We start from the raw sequence: 17244 nt of genomic DNA, 5'->3' as shown, positions 1-17244 counted from the left end.
TGCTGTGTGTTGTCATGCTTTTAGGAAACAATTTTGTAACATTCTGAAGGTCCTGCAAAATAATTCTGAGGAGAGCTTTTAAGCTTATTCCATTGATTATTTATTTTTTTGAGTAATTCCTTTGAGTCATACTGCAGTTTAAGCTCCCTCTGGTGAATGGATTAGCCACTGTTTAGGTAGAAGGTTCTTAGTTAAGATGAAAGTTCTGTAGGACTTCTTTTAAATCCATCAGGGAAAAACAATTCACTGGGGAACAATCTTGCCAGCCCACTGGCTTGGTCACAGTTGTACAAGGTCAGAAGTGGTGCCCTGGGGTTGTGTGAGCTGTGACTGTGCACAGGGGTGGCTTTAGCTCATCACTCACCTCACCCAAAACTGAACTGTAAGACTGAGTCACAGCCAAGTGACTAAAGAGGTGGGAAAGTCACTTAAATGACCACTTATGGCTTCTCCCTTTCCAGTGTGGAACTAACTCATCATCAGACCATTTCTACACAGGGAGGTTTGGGCACAGCCTGGTGGCTGCTGCTGATCAAAATAATCAGAAATCCATGTGTCATACAAGTTAATTGTATCACCATTAAGGAATTTGCTATGCATCCAAATTCTTCAGTTGGTTATTGAGTCTTGATAAGAGAATATCTTCCTGTTATCTCTTAAGATATTCCATGACATTACTGGAAGCAAATGTATATCCATGAAATAGTTCTTACTCTTCTTGATTTGACTGCACATGTGAACTTAAATGCTGCTGTGTTGAAGAAATCCTGTTTTTCCTGCTGCAAAACGTTAGAAGAAAACTTTTTTTTTTTTTTTATGCAAATGCTGAAAGTTACCTTTGTTTATTGTTGCTGTGACACAAAAAGCATAAAACAACTGCAGTACATGATTGTTCTACATAAAGGAAAACCTCAGGTAAGCTGACATTAGATGATGTGCTTTAAATGAGAGTACTGAGCTGTAGATTGTCTAGTAAGACAGTTAATTATATGTTAAGTTATGTTAATTGTATGTTGAGTTATAGTTAATTATATTTTGAGCATATGGCATTACTAATTTTTTTTTTCTACATGGAAATACCTTGTTAATTAATGCTACAAACAAAATCCCAATCAGTGACATCCCAGTTCTCTCTTACCCTTAGGAACTGCTTCACCTCCACTGCTGGAGTTTCCTTGGAGTGTGTAAGTTTTTCATCTTATGCAATATTTGTGTGCCTCTCTTGCACAACTACAGCAGGTGGGGGAACGTGTCTGGCATTCAGGCTTTGGTTTGGCCATGATATACTTAAGGTTTTGTGCCTGAGAGTCCTTTGTGCATTGTCTTTTTTGGTTCTGTTTTGTCACAGCAGTTGTTTTTTTTTGCAGCTGCTCACAGATCTTGGCTTGGAATAGAATTCAGAGGCAGTTAAATGCAACTTCTGTGTTCTGCTCAAGTTCTCCTGTATGATGGAAATTAGCACAGCTAAAATTGGCTAATTATAAAGTCAGCATCTTAAAAGATCTGGTTTTCTGGAACCAAGAGCAATGTTAAAGGAAGCAAGAATTGTCTCCCTTCCTCTGCCTGCCCCCCAGCCCCCAAAAGGGAAATTCTACCTGTGAACTCCCTGGACAGAGAGTTTCATCTTTTGGGGAAGCCAGGAATTGTCTGCTTTCCTTAAAAGTCTTCCTGTCTGGAAAAAAAGACTTAAGGAAAAAATGATGAGGTATGTGAAGGTGATGAATCTGTCCACTGTTTTCTGTGGAATATTAATGTGGAATGGTAACTACATAAATAAACCAACTTGGAACAAAAGCCCCCACTGACAGAGGGTGTAATAATTATCCACCTTAATTCTCTAGACTAATGTTGGGATTTGTCCTCTGGTGTAAGAACAGGATTTTAGGGTTTCTGTGCATTCTTTGCTCTGGCTGCACTTTCCTCTTGCAGCTAGAAAAGGATTTTGTTCCTCAGTCCATTTCTTAGGAGTTACAGCTTAGATTTTTCCAACACAGTCAGATGGGGTTGTCTGAGCTGGTGGAGATGAAGCAGCAGCAGGTTCTGCTCGAGGAGTTGCAAAAGCATCATGGTGAAAGTTTCAGGGGAGGAAGTCAGAGCAGATGTGTGCAATGCTGAGCTGGGCCTGGGGAAGGGCTGGCACGTGGGGAGCAGCGATGCCTGAGGGAGTTTGGGTCCTCAAGTGAGGGAGTTTGGGTCCTCAAGTGAGGGAGTTTGGGTCCTCAAGTGAGGGAGTTTGGGTCCTCAAGTGAGGGAGTTTGGGTCCTCAAGTGAGGGAGTTTGGGTCCTCAAGTGAGGGAGTTTGGGTCCTCAAGTGAGGGAGTTTGGGTCCTCAAGTGAGGGAGTTTGGGTCCTCAAGTGAGGGAGTTTGGGTCCTCAAGTGAGGGAGTTTGGGTCCTCAAGTGAGGGAGTTTGGGTCCTCAAGTGAGGGAGTTTGGGTCCTCAAGTGAGGGAGTTTGGGTCCTCAAGTGAGGGAGTTTGGGTCCTCAAGTGAGGGAGTTTGGGTCCTCAAGTGAGGGAGTTTGGGTCCTCAAGTGAGGGAGTTTGGGTCCTCAAGTGAGGGAGTTTGGGTCCTCAAGTGAGGGAGTTTGGGTCCTCAAGTGAGGGAGTTTGGGTCCTCAACTGAGGGAGTTTGGGTCCTCAAACTGGCCTTTGTGGGGAGCTGGGATGGTGTGAGGGGGGATGTGAACTCTGCACAGAGCCCAGTCCCTGGGTGTGTGCTGAGCTCTGCACAGTCCCAGCCAGGCAGCAGCCAAGTGTTACCAACTGGATCCCAGCTTGAAGGTGAAATTCCTGTGTTTTAGATAATTTATTTTCAAAAGATACTGGTATCGACCAGGTTTGCTAGACCTACATGAGGAAGCATGTTTGCAAATAAATGCTAGGAAGGATTTCCTCAGCACTGTTGTATTACAGGTAAACACCATAAGGAAGAGAGATGTAGAACAAGAAAATAATAACACATCATCCTTTAGGCCAAATAGGAAATGGGAAGAGGGGATTTGCTGCAGCAGGGATTGGGAGGAATAAGGAAGATAGTTCTCACTGGTTAGGAAGCTATTGCTCAAACCCCATAATGTAAACTAAAAGATGAAATGGTTCAGCCTCAACATATTTTTTTAACAGAAGAACAAGATAAAATGGATGTTCCACGGATGGGAAAGATTTAGAACCCATAGATGGAGTTTGTTGTCTGTAAATGGAGATAATTGGTGTTGCTCAGAATTTAACCCACTTTAGTTAATGTAACATGAATTTCAATGTTATTTTAGGGGAGAGGAACAAGCTAAACCCTTTTTCTAAGCTAGTATGTAGACATGGTGAAGATTAGGGCAATTCAAGCAAATCTGGTGAAGTTTAAAGTGATTTTCCTCCAGAAATATGTATCTGAATTCCATGTGCAATGAGATAGACTGGCAGTCTGTGCTCCACATGATTGCTAGTTAAAACCAAGAAATAGAATGTCATGTGTTATCCAAAATATCCCGAGGAATGTAGCGTGGCAGTGTTAAACAGTTTGGATAAACAGTGATTGCTAAGTTGCAATGTAATATCCAGAGGACAGGATTGTCACATGAATTGGTTGTACTAAGCAGGAGATCAAACAAACAAACAGTAAATCTTTGCAAGCGTTTTATTTGCTGGTTTTTTTAAGTCCTAACTGTAAGTAAAGAAGATGAGTGAAGGTGACATACTTGCCTTCAATTAAGTATATTGTCCTTGATCCACATTACAAACAACTTGGATTGTTTGTAATGTCCTTATGCCAGTTAGCTCATGCAGAAGCTGTAAATATGCCATAAATTGCTTTTTCCAGTTTTGTCTGGACAAATAAGTCTTTAAGAAAGGGCTGCTAAAGAGAAAGTCTTCAATATTTTTTTCCTGCAAATATAAAATGACAGAAATAACGAACAATGGGTGCGGTTTGAAATGCGGCTTTGTCTTCGCGCTGTTTCTCTCAGGAGAGGCAGACTTGCAAAAAAAGACAACTCCTTGTTCCAGGCCAGGTTAGAAGAGAGCAGGTTTTAAGATGTTTGACCTGTGAAGTCAAACCTTTCGAGTGTGGTGTTGGTGAGGTGCTGGGAGCTGAAGGGAGCCGTGGTCAGAGGTGTCACTGCTCGCACACGTCCCCAGTTTGGGGCTGGTGCCACAGAGCACTGCCCTGGGTTTGCTCCTTTGCTGATGTGTTACCACCAGCATCGAGCAACAGTAACACCCAGTTTGGGATTCCCCTCCCCCATGACATGGGGTACATGTCTTGAGTTGAGAAAAGAGGAAGGAAGCTCCGAACAGCAGCAAATCTCGCAGCTGCCTCCGCCCGCCCCTCGGTGCCGGCGCTGGGAACGCGGCTCCTTCCAGGCCTGGCTTGGTCACCCACCCTCAGGGCTGCAGCCCATCAACCTTGGATTCCTTGCTGGTGGGCATCCTTTGGAGCCTCAGGCATTCATGTGTGATGGCAAGATGGCACAGGACTGAGAAGACTGGCGTGGGTATGTAACTGAGCTGCCATTTGGGTTGTGTCTCTCTGCCTCCTGAGCAGGATGTGGGCAGGTGTTTTCCCTGCTGCCATGAATTAACACTTTCCACCTCACCTTGGTGGCTTCCTTGAAATGATCCATTTTGTACAAAGCTTTAATCCTTCAACCAGAATGGCAAAAAGTGTCAACTTTCTCAAGTAATGCAGCTCTTCCCACCTCGGTATTTTAGAAACAGACTAAGTCGTGTGTTGTTTAATGCCCAGCAGCCAGAAATTATGGAGAACAAATGTAGGGGAAGGGGAATCCTGCAGTTGCTTCTGCAAGATTGTCACTTGTGGTTAGTGTTACAGAAAAAAATCTGTATTTCAGCTGGTAAGTGGTATTTTTTGGAAGAAAAGTCATGTTCTTAATCTGAAGGATGTTAACTTGTATAAAGGGCTGAATTGCTGTTTAAAAAAAAGCCTTAAAATTAGAAATCAAAGCTAAAGCACTTGAAAGATGCATACTAGTACTCTGTTATTAACCTTCTAAATTCTTCTAAAAGACATTTTTTATTTGAAGTAGGCCATGGTGTTTTGTGATGTGCCTTAAAAACAAAAAAATCCACCCAAATGGCTTCATGAGATAAAGTCAATCGTCAAAGCATTAATAAGAGGAAAAGAATGTTTTCTTGTTCAACTTCCATGTGCAGCAGTAGCAGAATTGTGAAAAGGAAGCAGCCTCTTGTGGTGGCAGTTTATATTACAAAATAGAGGGTGTGTAAATATTTTCTGTTTCAGTTTTATAAATAGTAGAAAATATTTAATTTTTGCACTTGTAGTAGTCTCTATGGTATTTGGAAAGTGCAGAAAAGGTCACTGGGAAGAACTGGCACTGGATCCTGGTGGTTTTTCTTTTGCCCTGTTCTTGCTCTCCTGCTGCTCTCACCCATGAGCACAGTGATTTTAATGGCAAAGAGAATCTGAAAGCCTCTGTCCTACTGTGTGGTAACAGTGGGAACTTGTTCCTTCTCTGCTCACCCTGAGTAAGTCCATTTCCTGAGTTAACCAAGGTTTTTGTGTAACATTGGATTAAAAGACACTTTATACTTGTATATAAAAAATCCCAGTTGCAACAGTGCTGTGGTTTAGTCTGTCACAAACTGAATGGGCAAAATGGGAACAATAATCAAATGGACTTCCCAGCAAAATTAGAACACTAGTTATTAAAGTATTCATACGTGGAACTTTCTGGTAGGTTGTCCTCAGTAGGAACATTCTGCCTCTGCTTTTGTACAATTGCTTGAAGTTGATAGATGAGTACAAATTCAATAATCTATACCTTATCCCCAGGAGTTCCTTTTCTTAGCCAAACTGTTGGTTTGCAGCTTGGTTTATTTTCCTTTCTCTTGGAAATTAAATGCATTCTTTCATTATATAAGTTGGTGAGAAAAGTGGGAGAATCTTTCACCCAGAATAATTAAAATAACCAACCAAACAAACCCAAACAAGCATCTGCCACCACTGATTGTTCTGTCCTATATCATAAATCAAGTAAACTTATGCACTTAGAAATTGGCAGAAAAATAGTCTAATTGCTAAACTTTACTAACTTTACTCCATGAGTTTCATTTGGCTCAAACATGAAACTTGTTCTTAGTCTTGAAGCACTCCCAGGTTAAATATGTGCTATTTCTGTGGACAAGACAAGATGGAATAGTCATGGTAAAAGTGGATTTGGACGGCAGGTTCCTGATGGAAAGTGTTTGCTCTGGGCTCAGACCTTAAGGGAAGTTACAAACTGGTGAAATATGATGTTAGAATGCGAAATTCAAGTGTCAGATTTACTCCTGTCCTGCTGAAGCTGAAAATGGATGTTTGTCAATTTGAAGCAAAAATTGTGGGAGGGTAGTGGGTGACTTCTTTGTAAGTGTAGAAAAGCTCATGCTCAACCTGAGAGTGAAGGGCTGTGGCTGTCTTGTCTGAATTAATTTGCTGAACACCTCTGGAAATTATTTTACATCTCTAAAATCTAAATAGATTGAGCTGTAAGGGAGCAGAGCTTTGTTCAGGGCAGGTTGACTCCTCCATGAGATGTAACCCCTCAACCCACCAGGCTGTTCCAGCTGCTTGAGAAACAACAAATAGGTGAAGACAAAGCTGGGAAGGGAATCTTTCTATCCATGATCTTTCATTAAAATGAAAAATCACAATTAAATATCCTGTTCTTCATGAAGACTTTTAAGAAAAATGACAGTGCTGCTGTTTTATATGAACAGGTAAAAATTCAGAGACTATATCTTCTTATAACTAGTTAGGCATGTTAGAACTTCCTGGTTCTTATAATCCATGCTGGCTTTATTGTGTTTAAGAAAGAAAATAAGTAGCTCAAGTCAGCTCAAACCTCCATCTGTCCCCAAGGTTGAGCATGTGAGGAAATCTGTGTTCAATTGTTGTCTGAGATAACAATTTGTTGCCTGAGAACTGAAGAGTTCCCCTTGGATTTTCAATAAATGAAATCAGCCTCTCACCGACCCTGAGGTTTGGTACCTGTGAAATATCCATCAGAACTGTGCTCATGTTCTCATTTGCTCTGTGAGATCTTAGGGGGGGGATCCCTAATTCAGAGCACTGGAACATAAATTTTATAGATATCCTTCCAGAAGTTAAGAAATCCTGTTGAGACTGCGTGATATTTTCACATAACTTTTGTCAGTGGCCTTGCTGAGTGCTTTCACCCTGATTTAATGAGAAAAAAGTGGCAACTGAACATAAAGAATTGATCTTTTATGAATAGTTTACTACTCATAAAAGTAGAGCTGTAATATTTAAAAAATAAAACAGAACAGGATTCTTGCTGAGGCTCTTAATTAAAAATTGCTTGAATATGCAAAACACTTCATTAGTTATTACATCCAAATCATACCTAATAGTCCTCCTGTTACAGAAAAGTGAAATTAGGAGCTGGCTCAGCAACACTTCAGGAATTTTTTTCAAATTCAGTCTAAGTGGAAGGTAGCCAAGGAAACCAACTGGAAACATGGATTTTTACTAAAAGGTGAGTCTCAAAATGAAACAAGGTAGTGCTTGTATTTCTTATAAAGGGCAGAGCAGGGACTGCACATGAAGGGAAAACAAGCAGGAAAGACAGGTAAGATTATTAGGATAACAAATGGTTTCGGTGTTGCATGTCTGTGGGATTTTCCTTGCTTACCCTTCCCATCTTGCAGTAGCTTACAGGCTAATCATATAAATAGCCAGAACATGGGGTCTTAAAGCAAGTGAATATTGAAGAAATCTATCTTTTTGAGGGAGAAATTCTGTTACCTGGATCACTGTGATTTTTCTAGAGTGTTTTGTGTGTGAATGTTCCCAAACAAGGTACAAAGGATGATGATTTGTTGTTGTTGTTGTACTTGTCTTTTTCTAAATTGAGGAGGACATGAAATTCCAATTACAAAATGTTAACTGTTTTTCGGTGCTTGCTGGATTTATTTTTTGATAGGAGCCTTAACAGTGTGACTGTTTTGATTTACTTTGTATCTTGGAACGTTGAGTGAAGTGTTCTTTAGAGATTTTCATTGCTCTGCTCTGGAAAACGTGCCCAATCCCTGTGTGGTGCAATGGAACAGCTCCTCAGTGTATTGAGAGCATCCACAACTATCTATGGGTGGGGGAATGTGTATATCATATCCAGCAGGTCTGCCTTTAAGAGATAAGCAGGAATGAAATGGAAATAGAAGTTTTCTTCAGCCCTCATCCTCACTTTTTGCCCCTGGGATGGACACTGGGAGATGTCTTCACTCCAGCTCTGGGGGTGAGGGTGATGCACAGTCACAGTCACTGTCCTTACAGCAGGTCCTGTTTGGCTGGACAAGAAAGGAATTTTTGGACATTCTGCCATAGATGGGAATTGTTTCCTTCTTCCTGAGGTACAATTCTAAGCCCACTTATGCCAGAGCAGGGTTCAGTTTGGAGAACTGTCCATGTCAGCAGTTTGACCTGGTACTTTTGCTCTTCAGCTCCTCTCCTGAGAGAGCTCAAACGTGGAATCTAAGGGAGTTTTTCATTGTGCTGTTTGTTTGTTTGTTTTCTGTCATGTGTGTGCTATAAAACTACCACCGAGGTTGTGGTGAGCTCTAAAAAGACAGTTTTTATTTGCTCATTCGGGGGAAATTTACTGTGTTCTCAATGAAGTGTAAAGTCCCTCTTTAGGAGCACGGAAGTTCAGAGCATTCTCTGCCCCTTTCTGGGAGAGTCTGACAGTGTCTGTGTGCAGATTCCCTGCTGATGGGAACACCTTGGCCTGGTGCTGCCTGCTGGGGAGGGCATCTGCCAGCCAAAGCTCCCCCACTAATCTTATTGCCATGACATCAGCTGGTCCTGAGGTCAGTAATCACTGCTGGGATTTAGAATAAATGCTGGGGTCTTTGAACAACCTCCTGTGCCTTGGGGATCCTGACTCACAATGTATTTATGGTTGGGATAGAGGATGCCAGGGAGGGGAGAGGTAGGAAAGTTCTTCAGACAGATTTTATTTCTACTGCATGGAGAGTTTACTTTTAAAAAGCCAGCAACCTGTGGTGGGTATCCCACCAAAAAGATCTTAATTCCCTACTGGGTTTTCATATTTTTGAGGAGCAAAATGAGTTAAATCTGTGTTTGTACACCATGCACACACAACCTTGAGGATCTCCACGCCCAACCTCTCCACAGAAGGTGGAGGAAAGGGAACCCTTCTCATGGCTGGTGAACTCTGAGGGGATACTCCCCAATATAGGAGGGTCCCAGTTTGTGAGGGAAATGACATCACTGACAGAAAACATCACTGGATATAATAGTCAAATTTTCATGCACAGTTAATAATCAAAAATTATCTGGTATGATAGGTAAGCTGTAGATAAGATGTACAGAGGTAGCTGATGGTATTAAGTTGTCTGTTTAGAGTTTTTTGCAATGGTATATGGAAGCTTATCACAGTTCCTTGCCACAAAATGCCTGGGTAGGTCTATAGCTTAAAACTTTGTAAAGAGATTTGTTAAACTCATCCTGCCAAACAATCCAAGCTCTACAGTAAAACCTCTCTTGTTAAGTTTCCACTTACTCATTTAGAAAAGTCTAAGCTGCTACAGCCACTTCCTTTGTCAGTTTGTTGCTGTGCTTTTCAATATATTTGTGGTTGGTAAATGAAGCTTTTAAGGGAGCAAAACCAAAATGCAACACAAATATATGACTCAGTAATTTGAATCTACGTTTTGAGACAGCTACAGCTGAGTAGAGCAGTGCATATTTTGAAATCTAAAATGTGGTAGTCAGCAGTAACCTTAATTTGCATGAACATTTCAGGCAAAAAGTAACAGCACACACATCCCCCACATCTCCCAAACACCCTGGTGGAAATGTCTTTAAATGTCATGGTAACTTAGCAGGGGTTTGGCCATCTTTCACTTCTTGAAAAGAAACCACTCAGAATGTAACTACACATGTACTATTCACACATCTACTATTTAATTTCAATTTTGTGTGCAGTTCTCTGAGCATCACTGAGGGAGTGTCTTCAAGATTCTCTTGAATAAATGGCTGAATCTGGACAGCAGAGCCTCACTTCAAAGTTACTCTTTATTTTCCCCTCCCCTTGTGTTGAATTGTTCGAGCCCTGCTCTATCCACTCAGGAGAAGGAACAGCTGGGAACGTCTCTTCATGTAAAAAAAAAAAAAATTAAGAACCAGTAAGTCTCTTACATCTGAGATTCCTTCTAATTTCTGTTCCAGAAATATAGCAAATATAGAAAACCCAGGAAACATAATTTATGGAATACATGTAAAGTTATGAGGATGAATCTATTCAGCTCTACACTCCTACCTTAGGCATTTTCCTGAAAGGCAATTTAATTGGAGCCTTTAAACATAATTCAAAGTAAAATGTTTAAATAAAATGTGTCCCCAGTGTATGTTTTGGCCTAGCAGAGATTTAATATCCTGCTTTAGAAGCCTGGATGGGGGGGAGCAAAAGGAATGGGGGAACATAAACATACTGAAGGTGGGCTCTGCTTTATAAATCAGTGTTCCCCTGTCCAAAATGCTTCCAGTTTGGCTGGACTGGGACACTGGCAGGAGCAGGGCAGAGAGCTCTGCTGACCAACACCTTTCCTGCCCCAAGCAGGTCATGTTCAGTGCCAGTGTTCCTGTTCCTACCTGCACAACTCTGAGTTTCACCTGCATATTTTAATACTTTCCTGGTGTGATTTAACTCCAATAACCACTTCTACTCTCTAATGCTGTTGTTCAAGTCTATAACCAAACCCCTGAAGAAAAAAAAAAAATTACAGAGGCACATGGTAACCATAGCAGCCCACATCCTGTAGCCCTAGAACATCAGAACTGGTAAGGAGGCTTATTTTCTTGAATTCTCTCTGAAAGTACTGTTTCTTAACCACATAGAGATAAGCTTCTGATTAGAACACTCTTAAAATCCACTGCTCCTGTGTTCTTTTCAGAGTCACACAGAGAATACAGAGAACTATGAAACAGTTTCATGTTAAATTGAAGTGTCTAAACCCAGGAAAGGGTTCAGGAAATTCAGTTTCTGTAGGCAACTCTGTGCCCTTTCTCATCAGTGTAGCCATAAATTTCTGTAAACTGTGTGCTCAAATCCCTTGAGCCAGTAGACAAACAATTCTCCAGCACTGTAAATGTGTATTTATTCAAGACCTGCATCTTAAATCCTATGCAGAGCAGGTGATGAGGAGCTTGTTCCCACATGCCTGCTGAGTTTTCTGTGGGGTTTGTTGATTATTTTTTGTTTGTTTTCACCACCTTTCCATTCTCACAAGCAAAGAGGTAAATTAATGGTGACAAATGGAGCTTCTTGATAGAATTATGGTTCTGCTTGTCTATCATAGTGTGCTTATCCCAGTATCAGAGTCTTAATAACCATGTTTGGTTTTCAGTTAAATTGTAGTGTGTGGCTGTATTGAGACATAGTATTTTCATCCTTTAATTTTTCAGCTATATACAATTTCAAAGGCACAGGAATACCTCAACTACCTCTTCAGATTGGTGATGTGGTCCATATCTTGGAGTCCTGTGAAGGTAAGTCACTTGCCTTCAACTATAGGTTTCTTCATGAATGACACAATCCTTTCACTTCACAGCAATTCCCTCTGTTACATCAGCAGTTGTCTAATACTCTTATTTTTAGTGGTGGTAGTGATCTATTTTGAGGAAGAACCTATTCTTTTTTGAAGAGCCAAAATTAGACATATTACAGGACATGTGGTTTTTTGGGAAGCCATTACCAAATGAGGAAGTCATCAAGGTGAACGTAGAGTTTGTGAAGTTTGTGGCAGCTTTGTAACATACCTGATGGAAGGAACATTAAGTTTTGATGGAGCACAGTTTTTGCCTCTAAACTAAATATTTGTTGCTAGGACACATTCAGCACCCTTGTTATATAAGAAGGAAATCTAGTATGTTAAAGAATTGAGGGTCTGCATGATAGAAACATTTCTGAGAACCATCCAACTTACAGAACATGCAAAGCAGCAAAAGTCCAAGTCAAGTTGTTCATGACAGACAGTCAATACCTTCACAATCTGACTGAATGCTCTCTAGGTGTGCCAGAGCTGCTGAAGTTTTTATTAGCATACCTAACTCACAGCAGTTAGGTGTCTCTAAGTGTCATTGTAACAGTAATGATGCAGTGATGTTCTCAACCAGGTTAAAAAAAAAATTAAGAAAAAAAATTACGAAGTGCTTAAAGCTTTGCAAAACTTATTGTGAAATTATCTTCTTCAACCTATTTCTGCTGATCCAATGGGTCTGTTGTATCTTACCAACTGCAGTTCTGTTCAGGAGAAGGGTCAGCTGCATTACACAGTCACAGACACAGCCTGGTTTGAAAGGCACTTGGTAGGTTGTGGTCACAGGGCTGCAAAGGCTCTGAAGCTGTTTGAGCCCAGCCCACTCCCCTGCAGAGAGCTCTGGGCTGTTCTGTGTGGAAACAACAAAGAATTTGAGAGGAGCATCTGAGAAACCACATTTCCAATACATTGGAGCACATGGTTTTTCTTCTACTTGTAAAATTCAGTATCTCTAAGCAGCAGTGAAGACAGGCAGCAGATGAATCTCTCAGAGAGTCACAAGTAGTGATCCATGGCCTCTCCTAAAATATGCCAGGTCTGCAGAATTCTTTAAGCCTCCATTCTAAGCATTTTGGCTCTGGAAAAAACACGTGGGCAAAGCAGAAACCTCCTCAGCCCCGTGCTCTGTGTTAGTTGCAGAAACAGCACTGAAGGTTTCTGATCCCTGTAGTACATTTGTTGTCAGCCCAGAGAGAGTTGAGTGCTGATCTCATGGGGTTATTTTTTGTATAAAGTCTTTTCTGAATCCCCTGCCCTTGATACCTTGTCTTCTGAAATATGTTTGCCAATGAAGAAGCGGAATCTTTCACGTTGTGTGAGTGAAGTTCATCTGTTATCAGATATCTTAAAAATATGCTGCCAGCTGCAGCTGGTGAGTAACCAACAGTGACAGGTTTTTTCCTGTGCTCACTTTATGTCCTATTTTAGTTGGTTTTGCGTGCAAAAAACATATGCACAGAACATACGTGTGCTGTCACAGCAAATGGGAGGAAATAGATTTTACACACCTGATTGTAAACTGAGGCTGCGTGCAAATAATTCAGTTTTAGAAGTTAAAATGGAATTTCTTTGTTGACAAAGACAGTGAGGGAAAGAATACCAGTGCAAAAAAACCTGAAAAAAAATATGTCCTGAGTCTTTTTTTGAGGGCAGTCGTCCTCCTGTGACTTTTAACATCACCTTTCTGACAGCACTGTTTGGGCTTTATTTTTTTGTGTGTTTTGGTTGCATGGTTGAAATACCTGTGCTGTCTTAGAAATGGTGAGAGGGAAAAAGTGGTAGGGAAGAGATCATAACTGTTCATGAAATTATCATTAGAAAACGTGTGCCTTTAGTCATAAAATACTCTGTTTGGGACGAAAACATGTAGTATTTAACAGTTAAACAGTGTTGCTGTGGAGGTGATCTTGCATGGTGGGTGTGTGCACAGTGGTCACGGCCTCTGCTGTAATTCAGGAAGGTTGAACTCTTCATTTTATGTTTTTTTGCAGAAGTTTATTGTGACTTAACCGTGGAATAGATGGAATAAAATCTGATTTGGTGTTTTAGTTGCCACTACTGCAATACAGCACTCCTGCCTTCCAGGAGGGGTTTCTGGTTATGAATGGAGCACAAGCCAAAGAACAGTCCTGCACTGTCTTGAGGTTCTGACTTGAACTTTACACCAGGAAACTGCTTATTCAAGCTGAGTCTAAAAGCTATAATTCCTCATGGCAGAAAGGTGGCTTAAGTCTTATTACATACAAGGAAAATGGATATGTAACAACCCTGTGCTGTACTGAGTTCATCCTACACCCAGAACACAATCAGAGGAGCTTCATGGGCTGTCCATTCCCATGGACCATCTTGGCTGAGATAGATATCTAAGTGTCTGTGATAAATATTACACTGCAAAACAACCCATCCTACCTTTTTAATGTGAGTGTGGGGATGTGAAATTCAGTGTAAGATTATCTGTGCTTACTATGCAAGACTTGAAAGTTGACCATATAATCATATTTGCTAAAATTCCAGTCATGCTTAATGTGCTTTCTGGTGCTCACTTTAATCTGTGTATGCATGAAGTAACCTTTCATTTTTACAAACATTATGCTAGATATTTCTCACATGAAATAAAACTCATGACTTTATTGTGTGTGTGTTTTAATGCATGGTTTTGTTGTCATACCAAGTGATCTTTCTTCCTCTTAGATTGGTACAAGGGTTACCTGGTGAGATACAAAGGAGCAGAGGTAAGATCACACTGCTCATCCCTATGGGACTATTTTTAACAAGTTTAAAACCCCTGAAGTGGGTTTTTTATTCTCTCTTAGTAGATTGTTCTGTCCTGATCTCTCAAGTCAGCTCTGTCCACTCTGTCTCCTTTCAAGATGAATAAAATGATCAACATTCATCCTGGACAGTTGGTAAATAGAAGTGAGGACTGGGAGAAAAGCAGATCAATGAAGAATAAATTACTGTGTCTTCAGGTTAACAGACACCATTTGAATTAAATTTTGAGTAAATTTACTGCTAGATGTGTTTGTTTCTGTACTTTTTCTAAGGATTCTTTAGGCTACTTACAATATAAACAACTTGCATGAGGCTTAAATTCCTAAATATCTCTACTATACAAAAATCATTTTAATTAAAAAAAACCTCAGTATTCTCATACCTAAAGATGGAAAGGCACAGATTAATAGCTTTTATCCTGAGTAGAGTGACTGCTGAGTTAACTACCAAGAAAGTTATTTCTTAGTTTTAAATGAATTTTTCTAGAAGAAAAACATTTTTTTTTTAGTAGCTTGCTCTTAACACAAAGTTTTTTTAAGGAGCAGCAATGCAAAGGCATTTGAAGTTAGAGACTCGTGCCTGTATTACAGCAAAACTGTTTGCTGGAAGTTGTTTCTCTGTATCTTGGAAAAAGGATGTACAAAACCTTCACAGCCTCTTTAAAAGGGATATCTGGGGAGCAGAGGGACAGAGAATACACCAACAGAAAAAAAAACAGAGTAGTGTGAAGTTCTCTAATTCTCCATTATTCTTTTTCTGTTTTGTATTCAGTGGCCTGTAGGTATTAGAAATTACTTCAATTAACTTAGAGAAACTCCTTTGTGTCTGTTTACAAACTGTATGTGATAGCTGAAAGATTTCCTTTCCTTTTGGAAGCATTAGATGCTTGAGTTGTTGTTTCATTTCATTGCTCAGTGACTCCTCATCCTACAAGACAGAGGAATGAGGGATTGTTTGTGGGAATTATGAACGATGTCCAGACTTCCCCCCTGTTGTTTCTCCCATTCCATGAGCTCCAGCACACCTGCACAGGATGTTTGCTTCCCTTTCTAGCTCACCACAGAGAAGGCAAGAGCAGGGTAGTGATAAGGGAGTTTACCACAAGTTCTTGACCCAGCACAATATTTCAATGTATTTCAGTATTTCAGACACCCAAGGTAGTGACAATCACCTGGTTTTCTGCCATACTTGAGGGTGGACATGACAGAGTGACAAACCATCCTCCCCAGTACCACACCTGTGTCTTAATTCCTCCTTTGATGTTTCTTTTGAATCAAAACGCTGTTGCCATTTATTCTACATAATATTTTTTATTTTAATTGATTAAAATGTAATCTAAAAACTAAAAAGGGAAAATATTTACCAGAACCAATCACTTCCTTTTAACTAATTGCTAATATTGCTAAAGGGCTTCAAGATAAATTCTTTAAGAAGTGTTATTAATTTAATGTACCAAGATATCACTAAATTTAGTATTAGTGTGACCTTCTTCTATTACTTGGCTTCTTCATGGAATCTTTTGAACTTAGATCTTAATGAAAAAATGTGGAATTGATAAGACACGATTGTGTTTTGATTAAGATCCAGTGCTTAAAATAAAAAGGCTACAGAAGCTGAAATCCAACTCGGAGAAAGGCTTTGTAAAGTAGCACATATGTTATTGAATTATTGTGGGACTTGTACTACAAGTCACTTTTTGAAAAGAGAAGAATCCAAGAAGAACCTGGCTTAACTACCAAGAAGAGATTTGCAGGTTCACGTGACAACATGTTTCTTTAATGAATTTAAATTTTGTGGTATTGACTTGTATTTAATTGTACTGTTTCCTGGGGGAAGAGTGGGGAAGGTGGTGTTTCTTATAAAGAAAGTTAATCCTATGCACTTTGTATTTGCAGAGAAGGACATGACAAAACTTCTGTTATTTGTCTGTCAAACAGGAATGCATTTATTTGAAAAAAAAACATTTTTTGAGTAAAAAACTAGATAGCCAAGAGTTAATTGGGATATTACCATGTATGTGATTAAAGTTTATGTTCATAGTCATGGCTGTTACTTAAATGTTCTTGGACTTATTTTTTTTTTTTCCTTCAACAGGGAATATTTCCTAAATCCTTCATCCACATCAAGGAAGCGACTGTTGAAAAGAAAAGGTATTGAACTTATCTGTTGTATCACATTAAGGGTCTTGCCTGCTAGAGAATGAGTTTTAAGGCATTTATAAAGCCCCACCACAGTAACTATAATACACACCTGTGAAACCCAGACTCTCTTTGTGTTATGTTTTCTTCTCTTTCCTAGACACACAGAAAACATAATACCTGCTGAAATTCCTCTAGTTCAAGAAGTTACCACTACTCTCTGGGAATGGGGAAGCATCTGGAAGCAGCTCTATGTGGTAGGACACTTTACACACCAGTCATGGCCTGATAGTCAGTCCTATTTATGCATAGTGTCCAAATCTTTGTGTTTTCCTTGATGCAGGACAGGGTCTGGGTGGGTTTAAGGAACTGCTTCCTCACTGCTTAGATAATTACCATTTTCTTCAGTGGCTTTAAATGTCTTTAAATGGCTTTAAATCTGGTCCAACCATCCACCTGGCAGTGGTGGTGCTGGGTTCAGGGTTGGACTGGGTGGTCTTGGAGGTCCCTTCCAAACTTGATGATTCTGTGAATGGAAAGGCTGAGGGGTGTTGTAACTTCATGGCAGTTGTGTCAACATTGAGTATCCTTGGCATGATAATGACAAATTTTTCATAATTTTGATTTGTAGAGGTGAAAAGTTTCCAGGCAGGATTATAGAGCATAATCAAGATGCACTTGAAACAAGATTTGTGATGTTCTTGGAATGCTACAACAAAGGTTGTTCAAGGGTTACTGG

The 17244-nt window shown here is 40.1% G+C and overlaps 1 protein-coding gene across 1 annotated transcript in view; it reads left to right on the top strand.

Moving 5' to 3' along the window:
• Positions 1-4140: 4140 nt before the first annotated feature.
• The window catches only part of DOCK2 (dedicator of cytokinesis 2), a 165264-nt gene continuing 152160 nt past the window's right edge, over positions 4141-17244 (top strand). The window contains exons 1-5 of the mRNA XM_051793680.1: positions 4141-4487; positions 11462-11545; positions 14287-14327; positions 16462-16517; positions 16666-16762. Coding sequence (XP_051649640.1) covers positions 4451-4487; positions 11462-11545; positions 14287-14327; positions 16462-16517; positions 16666-16762 — 315 coding nt within the window. The 5' untranslated portion in view covers positions 4141-4450. The remainder of the gene's footprint in view (positions 4488-11461; positions 11546-14286; positions 14328-16461; positions 16518-16665; positions 16763-17244) is intronic.

The sequence above is a fragment of the Manacus candei genome, unplaced genomic scaffold, assembly GCF_025592945.1.
Source record: "Manacus candei isolate 608988 ecotype Guabito, Panama unplaced genomic scaffold, ASM2559294v1 h1tg000037l, whole genome shotgun sequence".
NCBI lineage: Eukaryota > Metazoa > Chordata > Aves > Passeriformes > Pipridae > Manacus > Manacus candei.
Note: the sequence above shows the minus strand (reverse complement) of the source record. Positions and strands in the feature narration are given on the sequence as shown.